Raw genomic sequence first — 26,678 nt, 5'->3', positions numbered from 1 at the left:
ATTTGATAAATAACAGTCATCACATTAATGAAAGTCACGTCACGACACCTTTATTCCATTAAAAACCCTTCCTCCAACCCCCATGTTATCCAGCTTGATAAGTAGGCCTTCCTTCCACATCATAAGCCTTCTCTACATCAAAGAAAATGGCTACCACCACCTCCTTATTTGCCTGTGCCTTCCGTATGACTGACTCAAGGCAGAGTACAGGATCCATCGTTCCCCTGCCTTTACTGAACCCACTTCGATCTGCTGAGCTAAAGGGTAGAGCTGCCGCTTTCAAGGAGCGGGATTCTAACCGGGGAGCTTATAAGAAATCCCGCTATGCCCTCCGACGAACCATCAAACAGGCAAAGAGTCAATACAGGACTAAGATTGAATCGTACTACACCGGCTCTGACGCTCGTCGGATGTCGCAGAGCTTGCAAACTATTACAGACTACAAAGGGAAGCACAGCCGCGAGCTGCCCAGTGACACAAGCCTACCAGACAAGCTAAATTACTTCTATGCTCGCTTCGAGGCAAGTAACACTGAAACATGCATGAGAGCATCAGCTGTTCCGGACGACTGTGTGATTACGCTCTACGTAGCCGATGTGAGTATGACTTTTAAACAGGTCAACATTCAGACGAATTACCAGGACGTGTACTCCGAGCATGCACTGACCAACTGGCAAGTGTCTTCACTGACATTGGAGTGGCGTGCCCCTGCCCTGTGCACCACTGTGAAGTCGTACGGCTGAAGCTCCTCCAACCAGCGTGCAACCTGCCCCTCTGGCTCTTTGAAAGACATGAGACACTGGAGAGCAGAGTGGTCAGTCCTTACAGTAAAGGGCAGGCCACCCAGGTAGTACTTGAAGTGTTTGATGGAAGCCACAACAGCGAGGAGCTCCCGCCGGGTGACACAGTACACGCTCATGTTTGTTGAATGTTTTGCTGAAGTACGCCACCACTCTCTCCCCCTCTGGCCCCACCTGGGCCAGCACCCCACCCATGCCCACATTGCTCGCGTCTGTGTCCAGGATAAACGGCAAGGTGAGGTCAGGGGGGGCGAGCACGGGGGCCTCAATCAGTGCATGTTTGAGGGTGTTGAAGGCCTCCTCGCACTACACTGTCCAAGTGAAGTCCTTCGGCAGCAGGCGGTTCAGGGAAGCAGTGACGCTTGAGAAGCCCCGTACAAACCTCCTGTAGTACGAGGCCAGGCTCAGGAAGCTCTTCAGCTGATGCTGGTCGGTGGGGGTGGGCCAGTCTCGGACAGCCCCCACTTTGTCCTCCGTGGTGCTGATACCCTCCTCCCCACTTGGTGGCCCAAGAAGGACACCTCTCTTCTCATGAAGTGGCACTTCTCAGGGTGGAGCTTCAGGCCTGCAGCATCCACCCTCTCCAGCACACGCCGTAGTGCCCCCAGGGCTGACTGGAAGGAGCTGCCATGGGCCAGAATGTCGTCGAGGTGTACCAGACACTCCAACCAGACACTCCAACACAGTTCCTCTCCCATATCTCCCTCACTGCAGACAGCGTCCTCTCCTCTCCCATCTGGGGTAAATGGGCTGGGGGGGCGTGGCCCGGGCTCACGGAGGGATGTGTCGTGGAGGTAGCTGGGGGAATGTAACACACAGCCGTAGGTGACAGAGGGGCTGGGGAAAAGTCACACACAGATGTGGGGGAGGGGGGGCAGCCATGAGTCTCTGCTGCTTTAACTGTAAGGGGGTTGTTGGGTTGTGTGAATGTGACATTAGGGGGGGCCATGGTGACTGCCGGACCTCCCTGGAAGCTCAGTGTGCCCCCATTTAGGTCTAACTGGCAGCCTGTGCTCCTAAGAAAATCCAACCCCAGGATACAAGGGTCCTGCACAGCCGCCACACACACACAGGATGACACACAGTCCTGCCCCCTACTGTCAGCCTCCACCCACACAGGATGACGCACAGTCCTGCCCCCTACAGTCAGTCATTATTCCCTTCCTTTTCATGGGTGCCAGCTCAGCTGTGACTGTGCGGAGCTGCACAGTTGTGGGCTCAAACTGAGTCCAACCTGGCACAATATCCGGCCTCACCAGGGTTACTGTGGACCCAGTGTCCACCAGGGCAGAGCAGGGCACCCCCTCCACAGTGACAGGGACATGACAAAAGTCCCCAACACAGGTACGACCCACCACAACAACAGGCTCCATCCGCTTGCACTCATCTGCTTCTGGGGGGCGTGGAGATTTAGTATGAGGGAGAAGAGGATACAGGAAATTAGTTTAAAGAGTATATTGAGTAGAGCGTAATTAGATATAGTCTCAAATTGTGTTCTATTTTTTAAGAGAAACGGGGTTGGCAGGTAGGATTTAGTTTATCCCTGTCTCTGGCCCACACTCCAGTACGGTAGGTGGCGGTAATGCACCGTAACGTTGGATGCCAACCACCGATAAACCCCACTGAAGAAGATGTTCCTCCCAGGGAGCTGTCTGTTTCTATGGCAACTTCAACAGCAACGACTGTAGCGTGTGAAGCTAGCTAGCTATGAAAACCTAACGTAAGTTAGCTAACGCATAATGGTTTAAACGGTTTTTAGAATATATTTTAAGTAAGCACACGAGCTAAATGTTAGGAAAGGCAATTCTGCATATAACATACCGGTAGAAGTTATGTATTCATATATCTCGTGGGATGAGGGTAAGTTATCTAGCTAACGAACGTTAGCAACGCGTCGCTAGCTAGGCACGTCCGTTTACAAACCCTGACTAGCCAGCTGTTCGACTTTGATAGCTAGCTAGTTACCAAAATTATACGATGTGTGAAAAAATACGTTACTAGATTGGGTTCCTTTCTTTGCTAGCTAGATAACGTTAACACGATTGTATGCCAGCCATGTCCAATCCTGATTTAACTAACGTGTTAGCTAGCTAAGTTAGCTACTGTACTATAGCTAGTTAGATACAGTACGTTAGCTTGGTACTGTTAACGTTGCCTCTTTTCTGCTGGTTTCATCCACCAAACAGCCGACACAAATGAGAGTCCCTTAAACGCTCCAGGAGCAGGAAGGAGATAAATAGTGGAGATGATGGTATGTATGTTTTACAGACTACTCTCGTTTTAGCTAGTTACCATATTATGGAACGGTGTTTGCTTTACGTGATAACAATACATTTACGCATGAAATACCACTATTTGACAAGTCAAATAAGTTTGTTGACCAATCAGGACCTGAATATGACTGCACATCACATACTAATTTAACACGTTCATAAAATGTTTACATAGTTATTAAACATTGATTACACTATCGCTAGTATTTCATATGTCATAGTGATTCACCTATATGTAATATGATGCTAGTAAAGTTCTCTCCTGCACCTGCTGCATGAGGCAGACACACTTACCCAAGCTCTGGGACAGTGCTGGTCAGAAAAAAGCTAGCTAGCTGTTGGATGCAAACAATTTTATCCCTCAAAAACATAGCAAAACGACAATCTGTTTCAGTAAATATAGCTAGCTAACTATCTAGCTAGGTTTCATCATCTAAAAAACCCCTAATTTCTAAGACAGTTTTCGTATTTGGTTGATGACCCGGTGATGGTCGGACCCGGTCCGGTCATGCCACACTAGCCATGCTTATAACGTTAGCTTGGGGCAACAGGGCTGGGTAACAGTAGCTGGCTAGCTTGTTTAGTTCGTTATCTAGCTAGCTAGTTATTTTCATGAACTGAAGGTCGATTTCAATAGGAGAACAACAAGTGGCTGCCTAGCTAGTACTTAGTCACATGGATTCCCAAATCATTGCTAAGAATATTGAAAATGATTGCAGTTACTGGTCATTGTTTTCAGGCTGGTTGCATTGGTGCTAACTAGGTACCAAGCTAAAGCTAGCTAGCTACCCCAAAAGTTGCTAAAAACATCTATATCAAAGATATTTGTGAGTTACTGTCATACTGCAAACCAAAGTCAACGTAGTAGGGAGACAGCCTACCTCCAGTTTACAACTTGCATCAATGTTGACAAAATGCTTGATTATATTTCTGTATTTTGACTAGGACACAGATAGAACACTACAAATATTTGGCTAGACTGAATCAGGTGCAACTGCTTGTGATATGGCAGACAGCAGTAGCAGGATCAGGATCACCATCCTTTCTCCCCTGCCTCTGTTATGGTTGCATGTAGGGGAGAATGTTGGACTACCGAGCTAACATTTTTGATCCTGATCTTATTTCAAATGCTCACACAGACGTTTTTCAATTCGGTTGAACAAGATGGGTTGGTTGTTCAGCAACAAAAACGATGTGCGTGCAACCATGGAGCAAAACAGATGAGGTTGGCTTAGATTGTTGACAACGTGTAAGCTATATTTAGTCACCAATGTTTATTGAAAACATAAATAAATGTGCACAATGACCATTTGTTGTCTTTTACATTGTTGTTGGTTAGCTAGCTAGCGAATTTTAGCCATATTAGCACTAACATTATATCAGGTGAAAAACCCTCAAAACAAGACATGGTATCAATAACAAGCTGAAATGAGCCACACGATTCCCCACGCAGTGTTGCAAACTCCTCAGTAAGGAAAGTAGTTATTGGCTGTCCTAAAAGTCGCTAGAAGTTGCTAAATGACGTCATCACCTAATTTGCATAATTGGCCATGTGCATGTAATTGTGATGGATGCTGTAGGAGAGAGGAATAACGTCGTGGGAGAGACAAAAAGTGATTAAAAAACACCCTACAGGGCGGGATCAGCCAGCGGCGGCTTCCTGCATGCGCGATTCATTTGCAGTCTGGACGTGGAGGGGTGAACATCTCCTGCTCTGACTGCAGCTGGGAGGGACTGCTGCGCAAGCACTGGGCCGCCTGTGAGTGCTTTGGGACGGGGGTAACAAAGCACCCGCTGCTCATTGAGAAGAGTAAGAACGATACGTGCTTTCACCTCAGAGTCTCTAAAAGTCTCCAATAACACCAGAAAAAGTCGCTAGATTTGTTGCTAGTTGCTTTTTTGAAAATGTGTCGCTAGAGGGGTCTGAAAACTCGCTAAATATAGCAGAGTGGCGTGGTTTAAGGCACTGCATCTCAGTGCTTGAGGCGTCACTACAGACCTCTCGGTTTGATTCCAGGCTGTATCACAACCGGCCGTGATTGGGAGTCCCATAGGGCGGCGCACAATTGGCTCAACGTCGTCCGGGTTTGGCCGTTGTAGGCCGTCATTGTAAATAAGAATTTGTTCTTAACTGACTTGCCTAGTTAAATAAAGGTAAAATAAAAAATAAGTTGGCAACACTGTCCCCACGTGGCAGTTTCTTGTCATTCTTGCTAGCAATCTGGCCATCCAGAATCACAACAACAGGCTGACTTCTGCCCAATGCGCGCACATCATTTTCGTGACGTTGTCAGCCATCCCATCTATTACCAACGCAGCATTATAAACACATTGTGGCCTGTGTGTGTGCTTGTTTGCAGACGTAATATATATTTTTTACATTATTAGCTAGGCATAGCTATCTAGCTAACGTTACACCGAACTAATGTAGAGTGTGCATGGTATTCATAGTAGTATAATCTTGAACATGCCATCTCCTGCACACTGTAAACTTGTTTCTATTCTTCCTCAGGTGTTGCCTGTGTGGGGCCTCACACTCCCTCTTCCCGCTGTACTGATGATTGTTGTTGGTCTTTACATTATTTTCCTTGCAATGGCGTTATGGTTCCACCAATGCCTCAAGGTACAGCATTTACTTCCCTATCCCGATATGCTGTTGTCCAGTTGAGAGACAGTATGCTGTTGTGCAGATACCTTGCAAATGTTGCTAAAAAAAAGAGTGCAGTTCAACGAAGCCAGGAAGATGAACCTTGCTGAATCAAATATATTTTTTAAATACTTCAAGTGAGAGGCACTGATGCTGCAGATAGGTTTGGCTGACGTTGCCTTTTTTAATGTAGGCCCCAAATTGTACTTGACCATAGCAAACTATCTTCACCATAAGCTCCAGCAGCAAATAGAGATATGGTTTGACTGGTGAGAGTGATGGTAATTCATTCATGGCCTCTTGCCCTACAGGAACAGTGTTGTCCTGAGTGTGGTGACTGCTGTCCAAATATCGCCCCATTCGATTACTGTTTAGCATGTGCAGAGTCGTGCAACTGTCGCCTGCCATCACTGCGCTCGTGCCTTGACCAGACCTGCCCCTCAACCTGCCCCTCTCTTCCTAATGTGAGTAAAACCCCTGAGTGTGCGACCAATCAGGGTTTGAATCACTTGTTCTTACCCCCTGCTTTGTTTCCCCAAAGTGTAACATGTGGGACCGTGCTTGCACCTGCCAACCCCAAGAATGTGAGTCCTTCAACTGCCTCTGCTTCGATATCAAGTTCAGATAGAGGGAGAAACGGAGGAGCGGTAGGATTGAATGATGAATCCTAACTCAAGACGCACAGCATGTTTACATATTCACACCTTGATGTTAATGGACAATTTGTGCAAAAGTAAGGAGTTATCCGTTCATCCCTAGAGAAATGGAAAGGGAAGACAGGGTGGGTTACTGTATTTATGTACCAATATGAAAATACAATCTGAATCCTTTTAACACACAGCCTTAACGTCAAAGGCTAGTTTATGGATAGTTGTGCCATATGTGTCCAAGAGAGAACAACATTATTAGAGTGCTATTACAATATAGGGCATCTACTTAGGTACAATTCTGTGCCTCTGCAGCAATCAAACACACTGAGTGTACAAAACATTAAGCACACCTGCCTAATATCGAGTTGCACCCCGAGTTGTTCCTTAATTAATTCATCAGTTATTTTTATCACATTTACACTCAAGTTTTTACACAATACATATGTATATACTGTAGCTTTGACGCTGTGGACTTGTACTTTTTAAGCTATTGACCAATATAAATTATAGATGACTATTTTTAAACTTCTTATCAATGGCCTGTATATCTCATTGTTGGAGATTTGACAAATGTGTGCTTTAGAAAAGAAAATCCACGGAAAGGAATAAACCTTTTTTTCCTGATGAAATATATTGTGCGGTTCTTCTTTTTCTCAAAATATGCGCAATATTGTGACATTTCCTCAGTATGGTCCTCTCCCAGCCTCAAGCAACATTAGACTGTCAGTCCCATCATTATTTCTCTAATAGCAACTGTCACATGAGCCCTGTCACTTGACAATGACCACTGTCCCAAATCAATGTTCAATACATTCCGAAGTACCAACACAGGAAAGAAAATGTGTTGCAGTCAGCTGACTTGCCTGAAAACCTACACACTAGAGTGTATCTTTTGGCTCAGTTACAGCAGGAAGTTCACTTCAGAAGAATTACTACCATAAGTGGGACTGGTGGTAAACCTATGTTGCTTGTAAGTCAAGGGACATAAAATTGCTTTGGTTTGTGGAGTAAGGTAACCAAATGCCATTGACTGGGTTGTTCCAGGTGACATCCTGTCATTAGTGTGGCAGGTGGAGGATAGTACTGGGGAACAGATAGTGAATTCTTCCTCCTTCAGCAGTAGAGCTGGGTTTACCCATCCTCTAAGGTCACCAGGTTTAAGTTTAGTTCACCGAAGGGTGCAGTGAGTGGATTGAATCACTTCTTTCTAAGGCATTTTATTGTCATTCCCATTGCATAACTTTTCTGTGTGGTCTAAGTGATGTGAGTTTCTAACACACCATCTCTCTCTCTGTTTCTCTCGGACTCTGTTTCTGTAACCTTTCCCACCTTTTCTCCGCCACCTCTCATGCATTCCCTTTGTCCTGCGGCAGGTAGCTTAGTGGGTAAGAGCGTTGTGCCAGTAACCGAAAGGTCGTTGGTTCTAATCCCCAAGCCAACTAGGTGAAAAATCTGTCGATGTGCCCTTAAGCAAGGCACTTAACCCTAATTGCTCCTGTAAGTCGCTCTGGATAAGAGCGTCTGCTAAATGACTAAAATGTAAATGTAATGTATGCCCTTCTCTTGTTGCTGTTTATGCTAAGATTAGCTAGGCTGGCCAAATGTCAAAGGTCATGAACAGAGCATAAATACTAGCCATGTGGGCCTACGACGCTCTCAGGATCGTCTGCTTTCCCTCTCTCACCACAATCGTCTTATACCTCCACCTCAGAAAAGGCAGGAGGCATTGACCATAACCCTTCTCTGTGTATTCTGTGTCAGTCTGCAGACTGCACAGTATGTACAGAATGTGAATGATATTCTGAATGTTATCATGTTAGTCACAATACCGTTGTTGGGCCTGATGATAGGGTTCTAGTTGTATTGTAGCCTCATCCCAGGCATTCTACTCTTCAATAGCCAATCATGTAATCTTTTGGTGTATAGTTCGCTACAGCACATGCAGTGGGACAGGGCTAGAAGCTGTATTATTGAGGCTATGCCATCTTTTGAGCTCATATGTAGGCCATGTTTAATGCTGCCATGTTTATAAATAACATTGATTCATATCTGTGTTGAAGAGTTGAGAGCCTGCCAACATTAACCAAATGACAACATGATCCAACACTATCAAATGTATTTTGGACAGTGCATGCAATCCATGCAAGCTAGGACATGTTGGTTATCCGGATGTTGTTTTCCAATATTTAGCAACACTTTGCATTTCATTGTGCCAAAACAAACATGTACCGGTAGTTACTATTAACTAAGTATGTTATAAGTACTTTGGTAGCATTAATTAACTCACTTTTAACTGTTACATGTAATTAAGATATTTCTCCCAAAGGGGTTAAACTCCCATGTTACTATGCAGTATTTGGGGCAACTTCATTTAATAGATATGAGATTAAGTTCATGCTGTTACTGAGTCAACCTGATGTGGAAAAGGAAAACTTTCATCTCCCACTTGGAATTAAATGTACTGCTGTTTAGTCAGGCTTATGGTGTCCTTATCCTATAGACCCAGATATTTGACAAACCACCAGACCTTCCATTGGAACAGTAGAATGTACTAGTAGAACACAGAATGTACACTATGAGGAACAACGATACTTCAAGGATTCCCATGATGCTACTACTAAATCTGCAATATTCTGGCCTCTGGTGTTTGACACTGTGTCCAAAGGATGCGAGAAAAGGGGTGCCATTTAAACTGGATGCAGTGACCATTGTAGACAGACATGCAGTGAATCCAACTCATCCTGAAGAGGTGAAGGTTAGCAATGAATAACAGTACTACCCACACAGACTGTTATCATTCTGCAGTGCCAGTGAGTGACACAGATACTTGATATTGAGTATTTTACCCCCACCCCCCCCCACACACACACACACACACAAATACACACACAGGATCAACACACACTCCACCTTAAGGCCTCTGTGGAAACGGGAAACACTATTTTCACAGCACTTCAATTCCGAAGTGACTTTTTCGTATCAGGTTAGGAGAATTAACGTAGAAGGTTAGGAGACTGAGGTTAAGGTAAGGAAAGAGGTTAGGGTTAGCGAAAATGCTCTCCTAACCTGCTACGAAAATAACTTTGAATCAAAATGCCTTGAAAAGAGTGTGTCCCCTGTGGAAACAGCATCTGTCAGTCTGTGGTCCCCTGGGCAGCACAGCGAGTATTATGTAACATGATGGTCTGACTGCGCAAGAGGAAGGTCACATCACACACAGACTTAATTCAATACTACAAATGCAGTGTTTCTGAAATGTTTAGGAAACGTTTTTACAATGTGTGATGATGGTGCTAAGTCGTTGCACCAATGGAGGCTGAGGCTGAACATCAACATGGCCAAACCAAACCGGCACATCATGTTCCACACCAGTAACATGGAGAGAGGGATGGGTGACATGGAGGGAGGTATGGATGAAGGAAACGAAGGAGAGCAGAGTTAGAAACGACATTTGAAAGAGGGAGACAATGAAGTAATGTATGGTGATGATAATGATGCACATTGAGCATGACAATGCTGTTTTGAGCATTCAGAGATAGCTTAGAGCTGGCTACAGGAAGTCTATAATAGGACATATTTTGAATAGCTTTGCTGCCAGTAGTCTTTTGTACATCTTGTCATCATGATATTGTATTTATCGTATATAGTAGGTCTAGTAATTACATTTAATTGATTATTATGACCAAGGTTTATTCTTATGCCATGTAATCTATCATCATCATGAACAGTCTCACGACAAATCTGCAGCAACACGTTGATAACATCCCTGAGGTTTCAATTGAAAAGGCTTATTATACATAGTAGGCCTATATTGAGGATAATGCCCCTTCAATGGTGCAGTGCTGCACCACTGCAATTTAGTGCCTTACTGCTGTGGCTGTATATTACGAGCACGTATAGAGCATGCATTATTCACGTGAAATCTGTCACGTACGTTATCACAAATTTTTCCACCCCGTTATTCCCAAAACACGCCTTTTTTCTCTTCCGTCACTCAAAAGAACGGCCCTTGGATGCAAGTGAGCCAACCACTGTCACATGGAAAAAAAGCGTTTTCTCCAGACAATGGATGGAATGATATGTCAATCTTTCATAGTGCGTTTTGATTGGACAGTCTCCGTACGTGGCCTGGGGTAAGGCCCTCTTTTTCGTCACTGGCCTTCGCGTCACTTGACATTTAACAATACTAGACATCCTTCTTCATTGCCTGATTTTGCAACAGAACGCATCGCTTCCTCCTCAAACCCGTACAGCTTTTGCTCTATTATCTATTGCGCAGATAAACTGGTAAGTTTTTTTCTATCAACTAATCCTTTTTTTAGGTAAGATGATGTCGTTTTCAGCAGACATTACTGTATCATTGTATTTATAAGCCTCAAGCTGAATAGGTTATATATATATATATATATATATATATATATATATATATATATATATATATATATATATATATATATATATATATGAAAATGTATGCACTCACTAACTGTAAGTCGCTCTGGATAAGAGCGTCTGCTAAATGACTAAAATGTAAATGTAATATATATATATATATATATATATATATGATGTCGTATTTTATTTTATGACTATAGTTGTTGAAGTATGACTCTTACGTGTGACTCTTCCTGTCCGGCACCTCCCAATGTATTACAAGGTCATACGGATGCAATGGCAAGGACAGACGCGGAAGTAACGCTAGCCAGGACTTCACATAGCATTTAATAACGCGTATATTATGTAAACTGTTCATAGCGCGCAAATAAATCCAGAAATATCACACAAGCGCTCCCCAAAAGACGATCAGGGCATCGTGTACACGCCTACATCAACGGATGCCAAAAGCGAATCCCTCACGTACGCACGGCATGTGAAAACTCCATAGAGCGCAACGCACCGGCTATAAGGGAAGATTTGGATGTATAATGAGATTTCAAACGAGTGTCATTTCGTTTTTCACGGTTGAAATGCTCACCAGAATATTTTAGATGCTTTTGTTTGAGAAATCAGACGGTCTCTTCCGATGGCGCACATAGGCAGACCAAGGTTGGGAGACTCATCATGATAACTAGCCTGCGCAGCTGCTAGTGGGTTATATCTACTCTATCGTCTGGGCTTGATGTACACAGACGGTAGGTAATACACTCGTGTCCCCGGGCGACAGGTTCGTAGTACGCATATTTCCCCCATTTTTTCGCCCTTCTCGCCATTAAAAGGACATTGAAGCCTTTTGCAGCCTGAATGGAGAATGTTTTATGTACGAACCGGTCGCGGGGGGAGTGCATTACCGGCTACGCACATCAAGCTCAGACGATAGTGGAGATCCATAAAGCGCACTAGCGGCTACATAATAACCGCTTGTAAAGGACACTTAGCTAGCGAAGGCTGTCAAGAATGTCAATATGGTTATGATTACCAATGTTAATGTATTTATTTAACATAATACACATAGGTAATTTAGTAGCATAGGCCCAGGCCCAGGCCTATACCTTATGACGCTGCTATGACATTTGATTGCGTGGTGATAAACCATCCATGCTACAAACACTGAATCTTTCAACAGAATGATTTATAACAATGATTTCTCTCTCTCCATGTTTCCCTCAATCATCCCCCTCTCTCCCTCCCCCCTCCCCCTTCTCCCTCACTCCCCTCCCCTCTCTCCCTCACTCCCACCTCCCCTCTCGATCTCGCTCTCTCTCTCAGAGACACAATGCCTCACTCATTCCCATTCCTCTCTACGGAGCAGAAGAAGGAGCTCAGTGATATTGCTCAGAAGATCGTCGCTCCCGGCAAGGGAATCCTTGCTGCTGATGAGTCCACAGGTAGGGGACTGCCGATGAGTCCACACACACGGATCAGATCACCCACTAAACACACTCATACATGGCATATCAAAGATGGTGTACGGTGGCCTATAATGGGCTATAACTAACACTGCCAGACTGGCAGAGCGAGAGAGAGAGACAGAGAGATCGCACTATTACATACACAACCTTCCCTACATAACAAGGTCTACATGTAAAAACAGTGTATTATCAGAAAGAGAAGGGTATAAGAATGTATTAAACACAATTTGAACGCTTACCATCACTTTTCACAATGTCTGCAAGCAAAACCACATCTTCAGCTGTAACCTACCGCAGAGAAAGTCTTGCCCAAATGGCACTGTAGGCTACTTACATAACACATAGAAAAAATGTCACAATCCCTGAAAGGGAGAATGGCAACATCCACTCTCTGCTGTTACCATGGTGATGTTCCTCCATCCTTCCGAGAGCCTCGGAAATACAACACTTGGCAAACTGTCCTGCATGCTGGCACTAAACCTCCCATTCAAATTACAATACAGATGTCTTGGAGCATTTGGTGCCAACAAGGCCAGTATTCCAAATTTAGTATTTATTAAGTGTGATTTTGTGGGGTTTGTCTGTGCATGGTATTGCACTTCAAACCAGAATCTTCATGTCCCAAGGCCAGCCCGCTAACCAAAGTAGAGATTTGGAATTGTCATAACACTAGTAACACTGTATATTTAGGAATGTATTAAAGTGGAACTGATAGTATTTTAGCAACATGAAATCTTATTCAAATCTGTTCTTATACACCGCAGGAAGAATATGCCACTTATTTATTTTTACATTTTCTGACAAGCGAGCACTTAGATATGGTCATTAGAATGTTTGGGAATTACATACGGTAAGGCTTTTTGAAAATTCTATAGCAATATAGAGTGGGAAAACGGCCGTGCTTTTGGACAATTAATAGACACTGCAGTAAATAAAACCTGATAAAAACATCTGTCTCGCCCAGCACCAGAGTCTACACAGACCAGTGTGCCATAGCCAATCAGAGCTACGGTAGGTCTTTATGCAAACAAGCCATTTGTCACACAGGCCTGCCATCATTCACTTTGAACTGGACTGTGTGTTTACAGGCAGTAGCAACAGCGCGACTTTAGATCATTAGAACGCATTAGGCAAAAGCCACAAAATACACCTGAATGGATTTCTGCAAATACACTGTATTCGGAAAGTATTCAGACCCCTTCCTTTTTTCTACATTTTGTTACGTTACAGCCTTATTCTAAAATGGATTTAAAAAAAAAAAAAATCTTCATCAATCTACACACATAATGACAAAGCAAAAACTGGTTTGTAGAAATTTTAACAAATGTATTAAAAATAAAAAACTGAAATACCTTATTTACATAAGTATTCAGATCCTTTGCTATGAGACTCGAAATTGAGCTCAGGTGCACCCTGTTTCCATTGATCATCCTTGATATTTTTCTACAACTTGATTGGAGTCCACTTGTGGTAAATTCAATTGATTGGACATGATTTGGAAAGGCACACACCTGTCTATATAAGGTCCCACAGTTGACAGTGCATGTCAGATTAAAAACCAAGCCATGAGGTCAAAGGAATTGTCTGTAGCTCCGAGACAGCATTGTGTCGAGGGACAGATCTGGAGAAGGGTACCAAAAAATGTCTGCAGCATTGAAGGTCCCCAAGAACACAGTGGCCTCCATCATTCTTAAATGGAAGAAGTTTGGAACCACCAAGACTCTTCCTAGAGCTGGCCGCCCGGCCAAACTGAGCAATCAGGGGAGAAGGGCCATGGTCAGGGAGAACCCGATGGTCACTCAGACAGAGCTCCAGAGTTCCTCTGTGGAGATGGGAGAACCTTCAGAAGGACAACCATCTCTGCAGCACTCCACCAATCAGGCCTTTATGGTAGAATGGCCAGACGGAAGCCACTCCTCAGTAAAAGGCACATGACAGCCAGCTTAGAGTTTGCCAAAATGCACCTAAAGGACTCTCAAACCATGAGAAACAAGATTCTCTGGTCTGATGAAACCAAGATTGACCTCTTTGGCCAGAATGCCAAGCGTCACGGCTGGAGGAAACCAGGCACCGCTTATCACCTGGCCAATACCATCCCTACGGTGAAGCATGGTGGTGGCAGCATCATGCTGTGGGGATGTTTTTCAGCGGCAGGGACAGGGAGACTAGTCAGGATCGAGGGAAAGATGAACGGAGCAAAGTACAGAGATCCTTGATGAAAACCTCCTCCAGAGTGCTCAGGACCTCAGACTGGGGCGAAGGTTCACCTTCCAACAGGACAACGACCCTAAGCACACAGCCAAGACAATGCAGGAGTGGCTTTGGGACAAGTCTCAGAATGTCATTGAGTTTCTCCCATTCTTCTCTGCAGATCCTCTCAAGCTAAGTCAGGTTGGATGGGGAGTGCCGCTGCACAGCTATTTTCAGGTCTCTCCAGAGATGTTCGGGTTCAAGTCCGGGCTCTGGCTGGGCCACTCAAGAACATTCAGAGACTTGTCCCGAAGCCACTCCTGCATTGTCTTGGCTATGTGCTTAGGGTCGTTGTCCTGTTGGAAGGTGAACCTTCACCCCAGTCTGAGGTCCTGAGCATTCTGGAGCAGGTTTTCATCAAAGATCTCTCAGTACTTTGCTCCGTTCACCTTTCCCTCGATCCTGACTAGTCTCCCAATCCCTGCCGCTGAAAAACATCCCCACAGCATGATGCTGTCACCACCATGCTTCACCATAGGGATGGTGCCAGGTTTCCTCCAGACGTGACGCTTGGCATTCAGGCCAAAGAGTTCAATCTTGGTTTCATCAGACCAGAAAATCTTGTTTCTCATGATCTGAAAGTCCTTTAGGTGCATTTTGGCAGACTCTAAGCGGGCTGTCATTTGCCTTTTACTGAGGAGTGGCTTCCGCCTGGCCACTCTATCATAAAGGCCTGATTGGTGGAGTGCTGCAGAGATGGTTGTCCTTCTGGAAGGTTCTCCCATCTCCACAGAGGAACTCTGGAGCTCTGTCAGAGTGACCATTGGGTTCTTGGTCACCTCCCTGACCGAGACCCTTCTCCCCTGATTGCTCAGTTTGGCCGGGCAGCCAGCTCTAGGAAGAGTCTTTGTGGTTCCAAACTTCTTCCATTTAAGAGTGATGTAGGCCACTGTGTTCTTGGGGACCTTCAATGCTGTAGACATTTTTTGGTACCCTTCCCCAGATCTGTGCCTCGACACAATCCTGTCTCGGAGTTCTATGGACAATTCCTTCTACCTCATGGCTTGGTTTTTGCTCTGACATGCACTGTCAACTGTGGGACCTTATATAGACAGGTGTGTGCCTTTCCAAATAATGTCCAATCAAGTGAATTTACCACCGGTGGACTCCAATCAAGTTGTAGAAACATCTCAAGGATGATCAATGGAAACAGGATGCACCTGAGCTCAATTTCGAGTCTCATAGTAAAGGGTCTAAATACTAATGTAAATAAGGTATTTCTAAAAAACTGTTTTTGCTTTGTCATTATGGGGTATTGTGTGTAGATTGATGAGGATTTTTATATATTTAATCAATTTTAGAAGAAGGTTGTAACATAACAAAATGTGGAAAAAGGGAAGGGGTCTGAATACTTTCCGAATGCACTGTGTATATTTTATATTTATTGTATTAATATTTAACCTCATTCCAACCCACCTGTAGGCAGCGTGGCCAAGCGCTTCCAAAGCATCAACGCTGAGAACACTGAGGAGAACCGCCGTCTTTACCGCCAGCTCCTCTTCACGGCCGACCGCGTAGAGCCATGCATCGGTGGAGTCATCTTCTTCCATGAGACCCTGTACCAGAAGACAGACGACGGCAAGCTGTTCCCCCAGCTCATCAAGGAGAGGGACATGGTGGTGGGCATCAAGGTGGACAAAGGTGTCGTCCCCCTAGCCGGGACCAACGGAGAGACCACCACACAGGGTGAGAGATGACGCCAGGGCTAGGTGACCTTTGACCTCTAGTATTGAGCTCAACTTTGCTACATATGCAGATTGTATTCAGGGGATGGTTTGAAGAGTGAAACTGGAACAAAGTGTCGAGTTATGTTTATTTCATAATGTTAAACATATCCATCCCCTCTCTCTCTCTCTCTGTCTGTCTGTCTCTCTCTCTGTATGTCTCTCTGTCTCTCTCCCTCAGGTCTGGATGGGCTGTACGAGCGGTGTGCCCAGTACAAAAAGGACGGAGCTGACTTTGCTAAGTGGCGTTGTGTGCTGAAGATCACTGACACCACCCCCTCAGAGCTGGCCATCATGGAGAACGCCAACGTCCTGGCCCGCTACGCCAGCATCTGCCAGATGGTGAGACACACACAAACACACACACATAAAGAACAACAAACACGCATTGAACATATGTGAACATATTGGCACACATAAAATGAGTTGGCACACACTTGGCCTGGCCCCTACAGTTCACGCTTACATAACATCATTCCCCACTCTTCATCAATCTCCACAAAACAATATCTATTTATTATAAATGTTTCACATCTCTGCTTCGAAAAACCATATCACCACTATAATTACTTATCAAGGAGTTGTAGTTATTTTAGCCTGCTCTGTAGCTTTAGAGTTAACCACCAAGTGAATCAAATTAGCTCGAGTGCCAAGTTGCCAACTCCGGTGCCATTGAAATGCCGGGCACGGGCACCCTAACAAATAAAGTTGCATTGTCTGTTCTGTAGTCATGACGCTGGTTGCCATGCTCCTGTTCCCTTCCCTAGCACGGCATCGTGCCCATCGTGGAGCCCGAGATCCTGCCAGACGGAGACCATGACCTGAAGCGCTGCCAGTATGTCACTGAGAAGGTAAGGGATCGCTCCGACTAACAGAAAAACAGTGGCTACCTTCCAATGGCCATTCTAGCATGCCACTTAAAATGCATGTCTGCTTCATTCTAAGTAAGCTGCATTTACACAGGCAGCCCAATTCTGATCTTTCTCCCACATATTGGTCTTTTGACCAATCACATCAAATCTTTTCACATTAGATCATGTTCAGATCTGATCTGATTGGTCAAAAGACCAATTAGTGAAAAAAATATCAGAATTGGGCTGCCTGTGTAAACGCAACCTTAGTGTGCTAGTGTGGGTATTGGAATAGAGTGTGCTTAGTCTGTAGGATAGGGACACTCATTAGATAAATCAGTCATTCAATCCATTTCAATTTCAACATCTCTCTCTCTCTGTCCCCTTGTCTCTCTCTGTCCCCTTGTCTCTCTCTCTCTCTCTCTCTGTCCCATTGTCTCTCTCTCTCTCTCTGTCCCATTGTCTCTCTCTCTCTCTCTGTCCCCTTGTCTCTCTCTCTCTCTCTCTCTCTGTCCCCTTGTCTCTCTCTCTCTCTCTCTCTCTGTCCCCTTGTCTCTCTCTCTCTCTCTCTCTCTCTCTCTCTCTGTCCCCTTGTCTCGCTCTCTCTCTCTCTCTGTCCCCTTGTCTCTCTCTCTCTCTCTGTCCCCTTGTCTCTCTCTCTCTCTCTGTCTCTCTCTGTCTCTCTCTCTCTCTCTCTCTCTCGCTCTCTGTCCTCTTGTCTCTCTCTCTCTCTCTGTCCCCTTGTCTCTCTCTCTCTGTCCCCTTGTCTCTCTCTCTCTCTGTCCCCTTGTCTCTCTCTCTCTCTGTCCCCTTGTCTCTCTCTCTCTCTGTCCCCTTGTCTCTCTTTCTCTCTGCCCCCTTGTCTCGCTCTCTCGCTCGCTCGCTCTCTCTCCCCCTCCTCCCCCCCAGGTTCTGGCTGCAGTGTATAAGGCTCTGTCAGACCACCATGTGTACCTGGAGGGCACCCTGCTGAAGCCCAACATGGTCACCCCCGGACACTCCTGCTCCCAAAAGTACAGCAACCAGGAGATAGCCATGGCAACTGTCACCGCCCTGCGCCGCACCGTGCCCCCGGCCGTGCCTGGTGAGAAGGAGAGACATATACACTACCAGTCAACATTTTGGACACGCCTACTCATTCAAGGGTTTTTCTTTATTTGTACAATTTTTTACATTGTAGAATAATAGTGAAGACATCAAAACTATGAAATAACACATATGGAATCATGTAGTAACCAAAAAAGTGTTAAACAAATCAAAATATATTTTATATTTGAGATTCTTCAAATAGCCACCCTTTGCCTTGATGACAGCTTTGCATGCTTGGCATTCTCTCAACCAGCTTCGCCTGGAATGCTTTTCCAACAGTCTTGAAGGAGTTCCCACATATGCTGAGTGCTTGTTGGCTGTTTTTCCTTAAATCTGCCGTCCGACTCATCCCAAGCCATCCCAATTTCCACCGGTCTAATGTCCATTGCTCGTGTTTCTTGGCCCAAGCAGGTCTCTTCTTCTTATTGGTGTCCTTTAGTAGTGGTTTATTTGCAGCAATTCAACCATGAATGCTTGATTCACACAGTCCTCTCTGAACAGTTGATGTTGAGATGTGTCTGTTACTTGAACTCTGTGAAGCATTTATTTGGGCTGCAATTTCTGAGGCTGGTAACTCTAATGAACTTATCCTCTGCAGCAGAGGTAACTCTGGGTCTTCCATTCCTGTGGCGGTCCTCATGAGAGCTAGTTTCATCATAGCGCTTGATGGTTTTTGCGACTGCACTTGAAGAAACTTTCAACGTTTTTGAAATGTTCAATTTTGAATGACCTCCATGTCTTAAAGTAATGATGGACTGTCATTTCTCTTTACTTATTTGAGCTGTTCTTGCCATAATATGGACTTGGTCTTTTATCAAATAGGGCTATCTTCTGTATACCTTGTCACAACACAACTGATTGGCTCAAACGCATTAAGAAGGAAAGAAATTCCATAAATTAACTTTTAACAAGGCACACCTGTTAATTGAAATGTGTTCCAGGTGACTATCTCATGAAGCTGGTTGAGAGAATGCCAAGAGTGTGCAAAGCTGTCATCAAGGCAAAGGGTGGCTACTTTGAAGAATCTCAAATATTTTGATTTGTTTAACACTTTTTTGGTTACTACATGATTCCATATGTGTTATTTCATAGTTTTGATGTCTTCACTATTATTCTACAATGTAGAAAATAGTACAAATAAAGAAAAAACCTTTAATGAGTAGGTGTGTCCAAACTTTTGACTGGTGGTGTACATATATAAAAATGGAGACACACATGCACACACATACACACATGATTGCACGCATGTTTAGCACATGGAGATGTGTGAAACGTACCCCTCAGCCTTAAGTGTCCACGCTTGCGCCGCTCAAGACCTAGCTTTAGAGTGGCGCAACCCGTAGAGATGCTTGAGGGAGGACAGTCAGGTGTGTTTGTGAAGCAGAGGTCCCGGTTTCGAGCCAGGTATGTGCCGAATCGGGAGGAAGTGGTACACACTAAGCAAGCAGCATGACATCCTTTACACACGCACGCACGCACACACACTCACTCAACCCACTTTCCACACACACACATACATACAAACACACACACAACCCCCCTCCCCCCACACACATCCCCTCCCCCTCTCTTATCTTACCCTTCCTCTTCCTGTCTCCCTCCCTCCGTCCTTCCACAGGCATCACCTTCCTGTCTGGCGGCCAGTCTGAGGAAGAGGCCTCCATCAACCTGAATGCCATGAACCAGTGTCCCCTTCACCGGCCCTGGGCCATCACCTTCTCCTACGGCCGCGCACTGCAGGCCTCCGCCCTCAAGGCCTGGGGAGGCAAGCCAGAGAACGGCAAGGCCTGCCAGGAGGAGTTCATCAAGAGAGCCCTGGTATGACCCACACAGAGCGACGAACATGAGGGAGGGAGGGAGATACGAAGGGTGACATTGAGACCTGGGTTCAAATAGTAGTATTTGTTTTCTTTCAAATACTTTGATTGAGCGTTTCATTGAGCCTGCCTGCCTGGAGTGTGAGATGGGCGGGGTTTGCACTTTCGGAATTATTCCATTTGTTCCATTGCACCAGGCAAGCAAAGTGTTCCTAGATTCACTTTTAACTACGATAACTCCCGTAAGATATTACTAATCTATCAAGTGACCCTAATGCAGCACAGCTGTCAATTCTCAGAGTCAGGTTAAGGCATTTATATAATAAGCCTGATGGTACTTTGTGAATAGTACAACAGTTCAACAGTAGCAGTGAATACAAACTGAAATACATGGGCATTACATCACAAGGTTCTTATAATTATTGTGACCCTCTGTGATAACAAACTACAGCAGGGCTATTCAACTAGCAGCCGGTTTATACATTTATAATGGCCCTTTGATCAATTATTTTAATGTTTTTTTTTAAGCAGTGGGGCATTCCCACTCCTTGTGTATTTTTCTTTATTGGGGTTAGAGACAGTGGGAGAAACACAGGAAATTGGAGAGATGTTTGTGCCAGAAGGGCGTGGGCCAAGACAGTATATATGTGGCCCTAACAGCTAGACCACTTCAGGCCACCCCCTTTGATAAATTCGGAACATTAATTTAAAAAATCCCAAAAGATATGTTTAGTGCCAAAATGAGCCCTCTGTCAGTATTCTCCAGTAGGATAATCTGTTTTCCTGTAGTCCCGCTCATTAAGTGCTGTCAATTAATATCTCCTAACATACAGCCAATCGCAGCTGCAAACATCTGGCGGCGCCACCGCAGGAACATCGCTTGTTTCATAGTCATCATGATCTGCTTATACATAATGATGTTAGGTGGCTAAGCATGTGTAATGCTCTAAAGCATGTGTAATGCTTTTTTCTGCGATTGCCGCAACAAGAAAGGCAACACAAATCTAGCAAAAATGCTTGATAGGGAGTTCGTAGCAAAGGTTTGTTTTTTGAGTGATCTGCAATCACTTGAATGGACTTAATTTGGTACTACAGGGGAGGGATAAAATAGTTATAGACATGATTGAAAAAATGTCTGCTTTTCACAATAAATTTGTTATTTTCTCCTCTGATTTGAGGCCCAACAAAATGCTCAATTTCCCTACACTCAGGGCTCGAATTGAGCAGAATAACATCTGTTGGGAAGCAAGAGCGTGCAGCTCAAACAACTGGTTGTCCCATGGAGCAGTTTACAGACGAACAACAGCGGTAGAGTAGTTTAATTAAACTAGTTTTTCATCATTCATAAAAAGAATGCATCACTGATTCGTATTTCCTGCGACCTTCTGAAGTAACGCCTGTTTGTGTGCGCCCATGTGTTGTGTAGCCAGTTAGAATGCCGAAACAGTCATTTTTAAGGCTTTCCCCAAAAACCTTCCCAATTAAATGTTGACTCCAAAGTAGGCCTACATGACAGAATGATATCATGATGGTTTGTAGCCTATAAATCGGGTGGTCATTTGTTTTTGCAAACTCTGCCATCACATGTACACTACTGTAAATTGTATAGTAGGCTAGTTGACTAGCCCTGGAATACAGTCTCTAGGATAAGGTGAAAGGTCCTAAACAGTACTGCATACACCATATAAACCTAATAAAGTAAGGCCATGGGGTGGCCTACTGTTCCTATAATAATGAGATGGCAAGAGGAAGTGGAGCTAAGGCTCCATGTGTTCTTGTGTGGGGAGACAGAGGTTCTGTACTAATCGTTGTCTTTGATCTGTGTCTTCTGCTTTCTGTCTCACAACATCTCTTTCTCCATCTTACTTTCTTCTCTTTCCCCCATACCTGCTCTCTCCTCTCTTTCTTCTCTCTCTCTCTCACTCTTTCTCTCTCTCTCCTTCTCTATCTCTCTCGTTTACAGAACAACAGCAAGGCCTGTCAGGGCAAGTACGTTTCCTCTGGAGACAAGGGCGCCGCCGGCGGAGAATCCCTCTATGTGGCCAACCACGCCTATTAAGTACCCACCCCTTTCAATATCAAACCACACCCCCAATCCCCCACACTATCCACTCAGCTGATACAGTTCTGGCCCGACCCCGCCCCCTTCGTGGGTCTATTCCTGTTACTCGTTTCTTCCCAAAACTCTTTCCCTCTTCCACATTTTTATTTTTTTTGCTTTGGACTTGTGATGTCGCTGTTATGTTATGTCTAATGCAGGAGCGTTGTGTGTTTCGTCACCTTTTATTACATTTTAGCACTCAAACCCCTCCTCCCCCAAGAGAAGAATCTGTGATCCTCTGCCCCTAGTCACTCCCCCTTCGCTGCTGAGCTTGAGAGCTCCACCTCTTTGTCCCCACCCCCGCTCTGCTTACAAGCTCCTCCCCCAGACTATCCCTCGTGATTCAGTGTTGTCATCTTGATGATTCCTAAGTACATGTTCCTTCTTCTCTCGACTGAAACAACCACTGGAGGAAGACCTTGTAGAGTATATTCTTAATGTATGATATTCTATACACTGGAAATAGAAATAAAGAATCATATTCACTAAATGCACTTTTGTGATATCCTGTTTTGGGTTTGGGTAGACTGCCTGCTCTAAAGAGACTGCTAGGTGGGGGTGTAACTACCATTTATAAGTGACAGCAGGGTCAGAAAATGCTTGGGGATTCACAACATGTCATGCTGTAGCCATTAAAACATGGACAAGGACGATACACATTAGTCTAAGGAATACGGGAATATTATAGATGCCAACCGACTGGCAATGAATGACACATTTGAACAGTCACAATATCAGCCTCACACTGACAACAGTTAAAACAAGACTCGCAAACAGGTTGATTCTTTCAGAGTTGACTAAATAATTATTGCAGTATGAATAGTCACAGTCAAGAATCAACGAGTAGTTAACTCACAATCAGTACCAATATGCGGCCTTTAAAAAGACATCAATGCATGATTTAAAGGGATAATTCACCTAAATTACAAAATTACACCCGTGTGGCCCGCTACATGGACTTCATCCAGGAGACCATAACCTCAGACACACAGGCTTCTGCTGAGGTCATCCTGACTGTTTATAATAGGACACACTTTTTATATTCTTCTTTATCTCAGCTGAACCAAAATCTCTGTGACTTGTGACTTTTGTTTAAAAGGGATAGCTCACCCAAATTCACAAATACAAATTGACATTACAAATTGACAATGGTTTCCTTACCCTGTAAGCAGTCTATGGACAAGGTATGACAGCAATCCATGCTTTGGTGTTGTTTACCTGGCCACTGTTTCCAAATTTGTGGGACAAATTAAATCCAAGTCAAGTCCCGATATCATTCATCAGTAACTTCTTTGAGCTACACAAGGTAGACAAAAACAAAGCAAGGCCTGCTGTCATACCTTCTCTATAGACTGCGTACAGGGTAAGGAAACCATTGTCAATTTGTATTTGTGAATTTGGGTGAGCTATCCCTTTTAAACAAAAGTCACAAGTCACAGAGATTTTGGTTCAGCTGAGATAAAGAAGAATATAAAAAGTGTGTCCTATTATAAACAGTCAGGATGACCTCAGCAGAAGCCTGTGTGTCTGAGGTTATGGTCTCCTGGATGAAGTCCATGTAGCGGGCCACACGGGTGTAGACTCCAGGGAAAACTTCTCTACCGCAGCCTTTCCCGAAACTCGTGATTCCCACCTGGACAAACTGACCAGCAGAGAGACACACCAACGGCACACCAGAGTCCCCCTGAAAATTGGACAAGATAAACCACAAGTGTGTTCCTTCAAGTGATGCAGTACCTGGCAGGTGTCCTTTCCACCCTCCCAGAACCTAGCACACGTGTCAGAGGTGAGAACAGGATACGCTTCCAGGCAAGCACACTGCTTAATGAGTTAATGAGGGGGCACTCTCAGCTGCTGCAGGATCTTATCGGCAGACAACGGTCCTGGAGAACATGAGAGGGTGATCGAGCGAGAGAGGGGGACCGAGAGGGTAAACATTGGGTTAAAAGATCAAGTAAGGGATCTAGAGAACAAAAGATTAAGAAGGAGAGAGAGTGGGAGGAGAACAAGAAAGGTAGGATGCAGAAAAGCCAACATCTACTGGTTATCCAGTAAGAAGAACTTTTTCCCTTAATCCAGGTTACAACTTCTCACTTTCGGTTAATTGAAAGTGGAACCTTTTTCAAAATATCGCCCTTTATAAAACATACAAAGCTGGTTGCAATTCCAGTTTCATCCCCCAGAAAAGACTGAACAAATATTACAACAAATATTATTATTAAACTCAAATATACTAATTGATATAAAAAAAAAAAACATTCTTTATGGATTTATTTTTATTTTAGGGAATTTATTTGTTAATGATATTAGGAATGGTGGAGTTATGTCACACGTGCAGTTAACAAAAATATATGGACATGTTTGCGCTATCCAGAATTACAACCAACTGATTGCAGCATTACTGCAAAAATGGAAGGAGGCAAGTGGAAGGGGGAGAAGATAGGGAACTTGTTTGTCACTTCTGGCTGCATGGCAAATGGCCCAAGACAATGCCCAACACAAGCGGTTGGTGGCACCTTAATTGGGGAGGATGGGCTCGTGGTTATGGCTGGAGCGGAATCAGGGGAATGGTATCAAAGACATTGAACACATGGTTTCCATGTGTTTGATACCATTCCATTTGCTCTGTTCCAGCCATTATGACAGCAGCCTCCTGTGATGCCCAAGGACCAGTCAGCCATTCCCCGGTAAAAGGGTAAAAATGTATCTCTCTACAGTATCCAGAGGACTGACTATTGAATGTGTGATAGAATAATGCTATGGTATCCATTGTATTTATCTTTTCAATAAACATTTGGCGATGAAATATGGTTGACATTTTGTCAACTCCATCTGTTTTGCTACATAGTTGCACATGCATCGGTTTTGTTGCTAGACAACCTACCCGTCTATACCAGACCCTAATTGTGACCGTGAGGACACAAAACAATTACCAATAATATACACTAGATGGAGCCAAAGTTCAATATATTGTCCACAATTGTCCGTTATGATGCAAAAATGATGCAAAAAATATTTTAATTGTCCAAGGAACGTCAGGGGGGATGCTGGCTTATTCTGAGGCCCTCAGCAGTTAGCTGCTAGCTAGGAGTCCAATTAATGTTCAACATAGCGCAGACTTGTTTAATTTCAAATTATGTGGTTATATTTACCATTTGTATGTGACGTGAACCTCATACACAACAATCTCCATGAGGTTTTTTCAATACACTGTTGATGCCAGCATATTCCACCACTTGTTGTTCAGCAACCAAGACTCTGGGCTACTGAAAACAATTTGTCAATGTCCAGGGAGGATGTCTGCGTCATTATTTACACCAAGCTGCATGTTAGTGATCCCCAGCTTTGCATTCTCTCTGATCTGGTCCTCCATGAGGGTGACCAACGGCTAGAAATTGGGTTCTCGATCCATCCCATTTTCTTGACTACCAGCGGAGCTAGCTGGTAAATCAAGCTCTCTCTTGCCAACCCAGTCGGAAGAAGAGCGAAAACATCTTCTCTCCCATGAAAAGCCTTGAATGCAGTTATATGCTGTTCTTTCAATTAAGTTATGCCCTCCAGTTCTGATATAACTGCTGCTATAGCAGAATCAACAGCAACCTCCTCAAGAGCAGTCATCATTGTTGTTAGGATTTTCGACTTCGCGCTTCTTGTTGTCGTCCCCTGACCCCCCCCCCCCCCGTCTCAGCCTCCAGTATCTATGCTGCAATAGTCTATGTGCCGGGGGGCTAGGGTCAGTCTGTTATATCTGGTGTTATTCTCCTGTCTTATCTGGTGTCCTGTGTGAATTGAAGTATGCTCCCTCTAATTCTCTCTCTCTCCCTCTCTCCCTCCCCTCCCAGAGGACCTGAGCCCTAGGACCATGCCTTAGGACTACCTAGCCTGATGACTCCTTGCTGTCTCCAGTCCACCTGGTCGTGCTGCTGCTCCAGTTTCAACTCTTCTGCCTGCGGCTATGGAACCCTGACCTGTTCACCGGACATGCTACCTTGTCCCAGACCTGCTGTTTTCAACTCTCTCTCTCTACCGCACCTGCTATTTCAACCTCTAAATGCCCAGCTATGGAAAGCCAAGTGACATTTACTCCTGATGTACTGACCAGTTGCGACCTCTACAACCACTGTGATTATTATTTGACCCTGCTGGTCATCTATGAATGTTTGAACATCTTGGACAGCTAGCTAGCTTCCTGTAGATGCAGGAATGCCCACATGCAGGAGCGCCCCGAATTGCGAGCCGCAATTGCACCCCAAGTGAAGATTACTCCACACCTCTTTACTGTACCTCTTCCGTTTTTGTTTTCAATGGGACTGAACAAGTCCACACCAACATTCGTGAATGGCGGCATATCTGATATGAGCCTTTCCAGTGGAAATCCGCCATCTTTAGATCTCCAATCAAGCACTCTATTGGGAATCATAGGTGAATATTTACAGAATATTTTAGGCTAACATGGTTATTAAAGCAGGGGATGAGTTGTACTAACTGTAGGCCTACTACATCCTAAATGAATGAATACCCCAAATGGAGTCCTGTGAGTTTGTTTGGAAGTGGTCCTTGAAAAAGTCCAGGTAAAGGTTATTTTTGAGCACAGGCAGATTTGGAATTGGTTGATGTTGTGAATGTT

The 26,678-nt window shown here is 44.5% G+C and overlaps 2 protein-coding genes and 1 long non-coding RNA gene across 3 annotated transcripts in view; all 3 read left to right on the top strand.

Moving 5' to 3' along the window:
• The window catches only part of LOC311103831 (transmembrane protease serine 9), a gene marked incomplete at both ends in the record, with an annotated part of 55,620 nt that extends 54,022 nt beyond the window's left edge, over nt 1-1,598 (top strand). The window contains one exon of the mRNA XM_084145468.1: nt 1,515-1,598. Coding sequence (XP_084001594.1) covers nt 1,515-1,598 — 84 coding nt within the window. The remainder of the gene's footprint in view (nt 1-1,514) is intronic.
• Nucleotides 1,599-2,460: 862 nt separating this feature from the next.
• LOC311103561 lies at nt 2,461-6,996 on the top strand. The gene is made up of 5 exons (XR_014610103.1): nt 2,461-2,520; nt 2,987-3,051; nt 5,586-5,696; nt 6,032-6,184; nt 6,262-6,996. It is a non-coding gene; the product is annotated as an uncharacterized lncRNA (long non-coding RNA).
• Nucleotides 6,997-10,391: 3,395 nt separating this feature from the next.
• On the top strand, nt 10,392-22,545 carry aldoaa (aldolase a, fructose-bisphosphate, a). Its single transcript, XM_084145735.1, has 8 exons — nt 10,392-10,657; nt 12,077-12,195; nt 15,892-16,155; nt 16,375-16,535; nt 16,961-17,044; nt 17,954-18,128; nt 19,752-19,951; nt 21,914-22,545. Exons 2-8 carry the CDS (start codon nt 12,084-12,086, stop codon nt 22,007-22,009), a joined length of 1,092 nt encoding a protein of 363 aa, XP_084001861.1. The 5' UTR covers nt 10,392-10,657; nt 12,077-12,083; the 3' UTR covers nt 22,010-22,545.
• Nucleotides 22,546-26,678: the final 4,133 nt, after the last annotated feature.

The sequence above is a fragment of the Coregonus lavaretus genome (genome assembly GCF_964263955.1).
Source record: "Coregonus lavaretus genome assembly, chromosome: 28".
Lineage (NCBI taxonomy): Eukaryota > Metazoa > Chordata > Actinopteri > Salmoniformes > Salmonidae > Coregonus > Coregonus lavaretus.
This window is presented reverse-complemented; position numbering and strand designations above follow the sequence as displayed.

What these genes read in the sequence shown, in the direction of transcription:
- aldoaa (XM_084145735.1), top strand. Translation starts at nt 12,084, where the DNA reads ATGCCTCACTCATTCCCATTCCTCTCTACGGAGCAGAAGAAGGAGCTC. An exon ending in ACGCCAGCATCTGCCAGATG is followed by an intron (nt 16,536 to 16,960) that starts GTGAGACACACA and finishes TCCCTTCCCTAG; the next exon opens with CACGGCATCGTGCCCATCGT. An exon ending in CGTGCCCCCGGCCGTGCCTG is followed by an intron (nt 18,129 to 19,751) that starts GTGAGAAGGAGA and finishes GTCCTTCCACAG; the next exon opens with GCATCACCTTCCTGTCTGGC.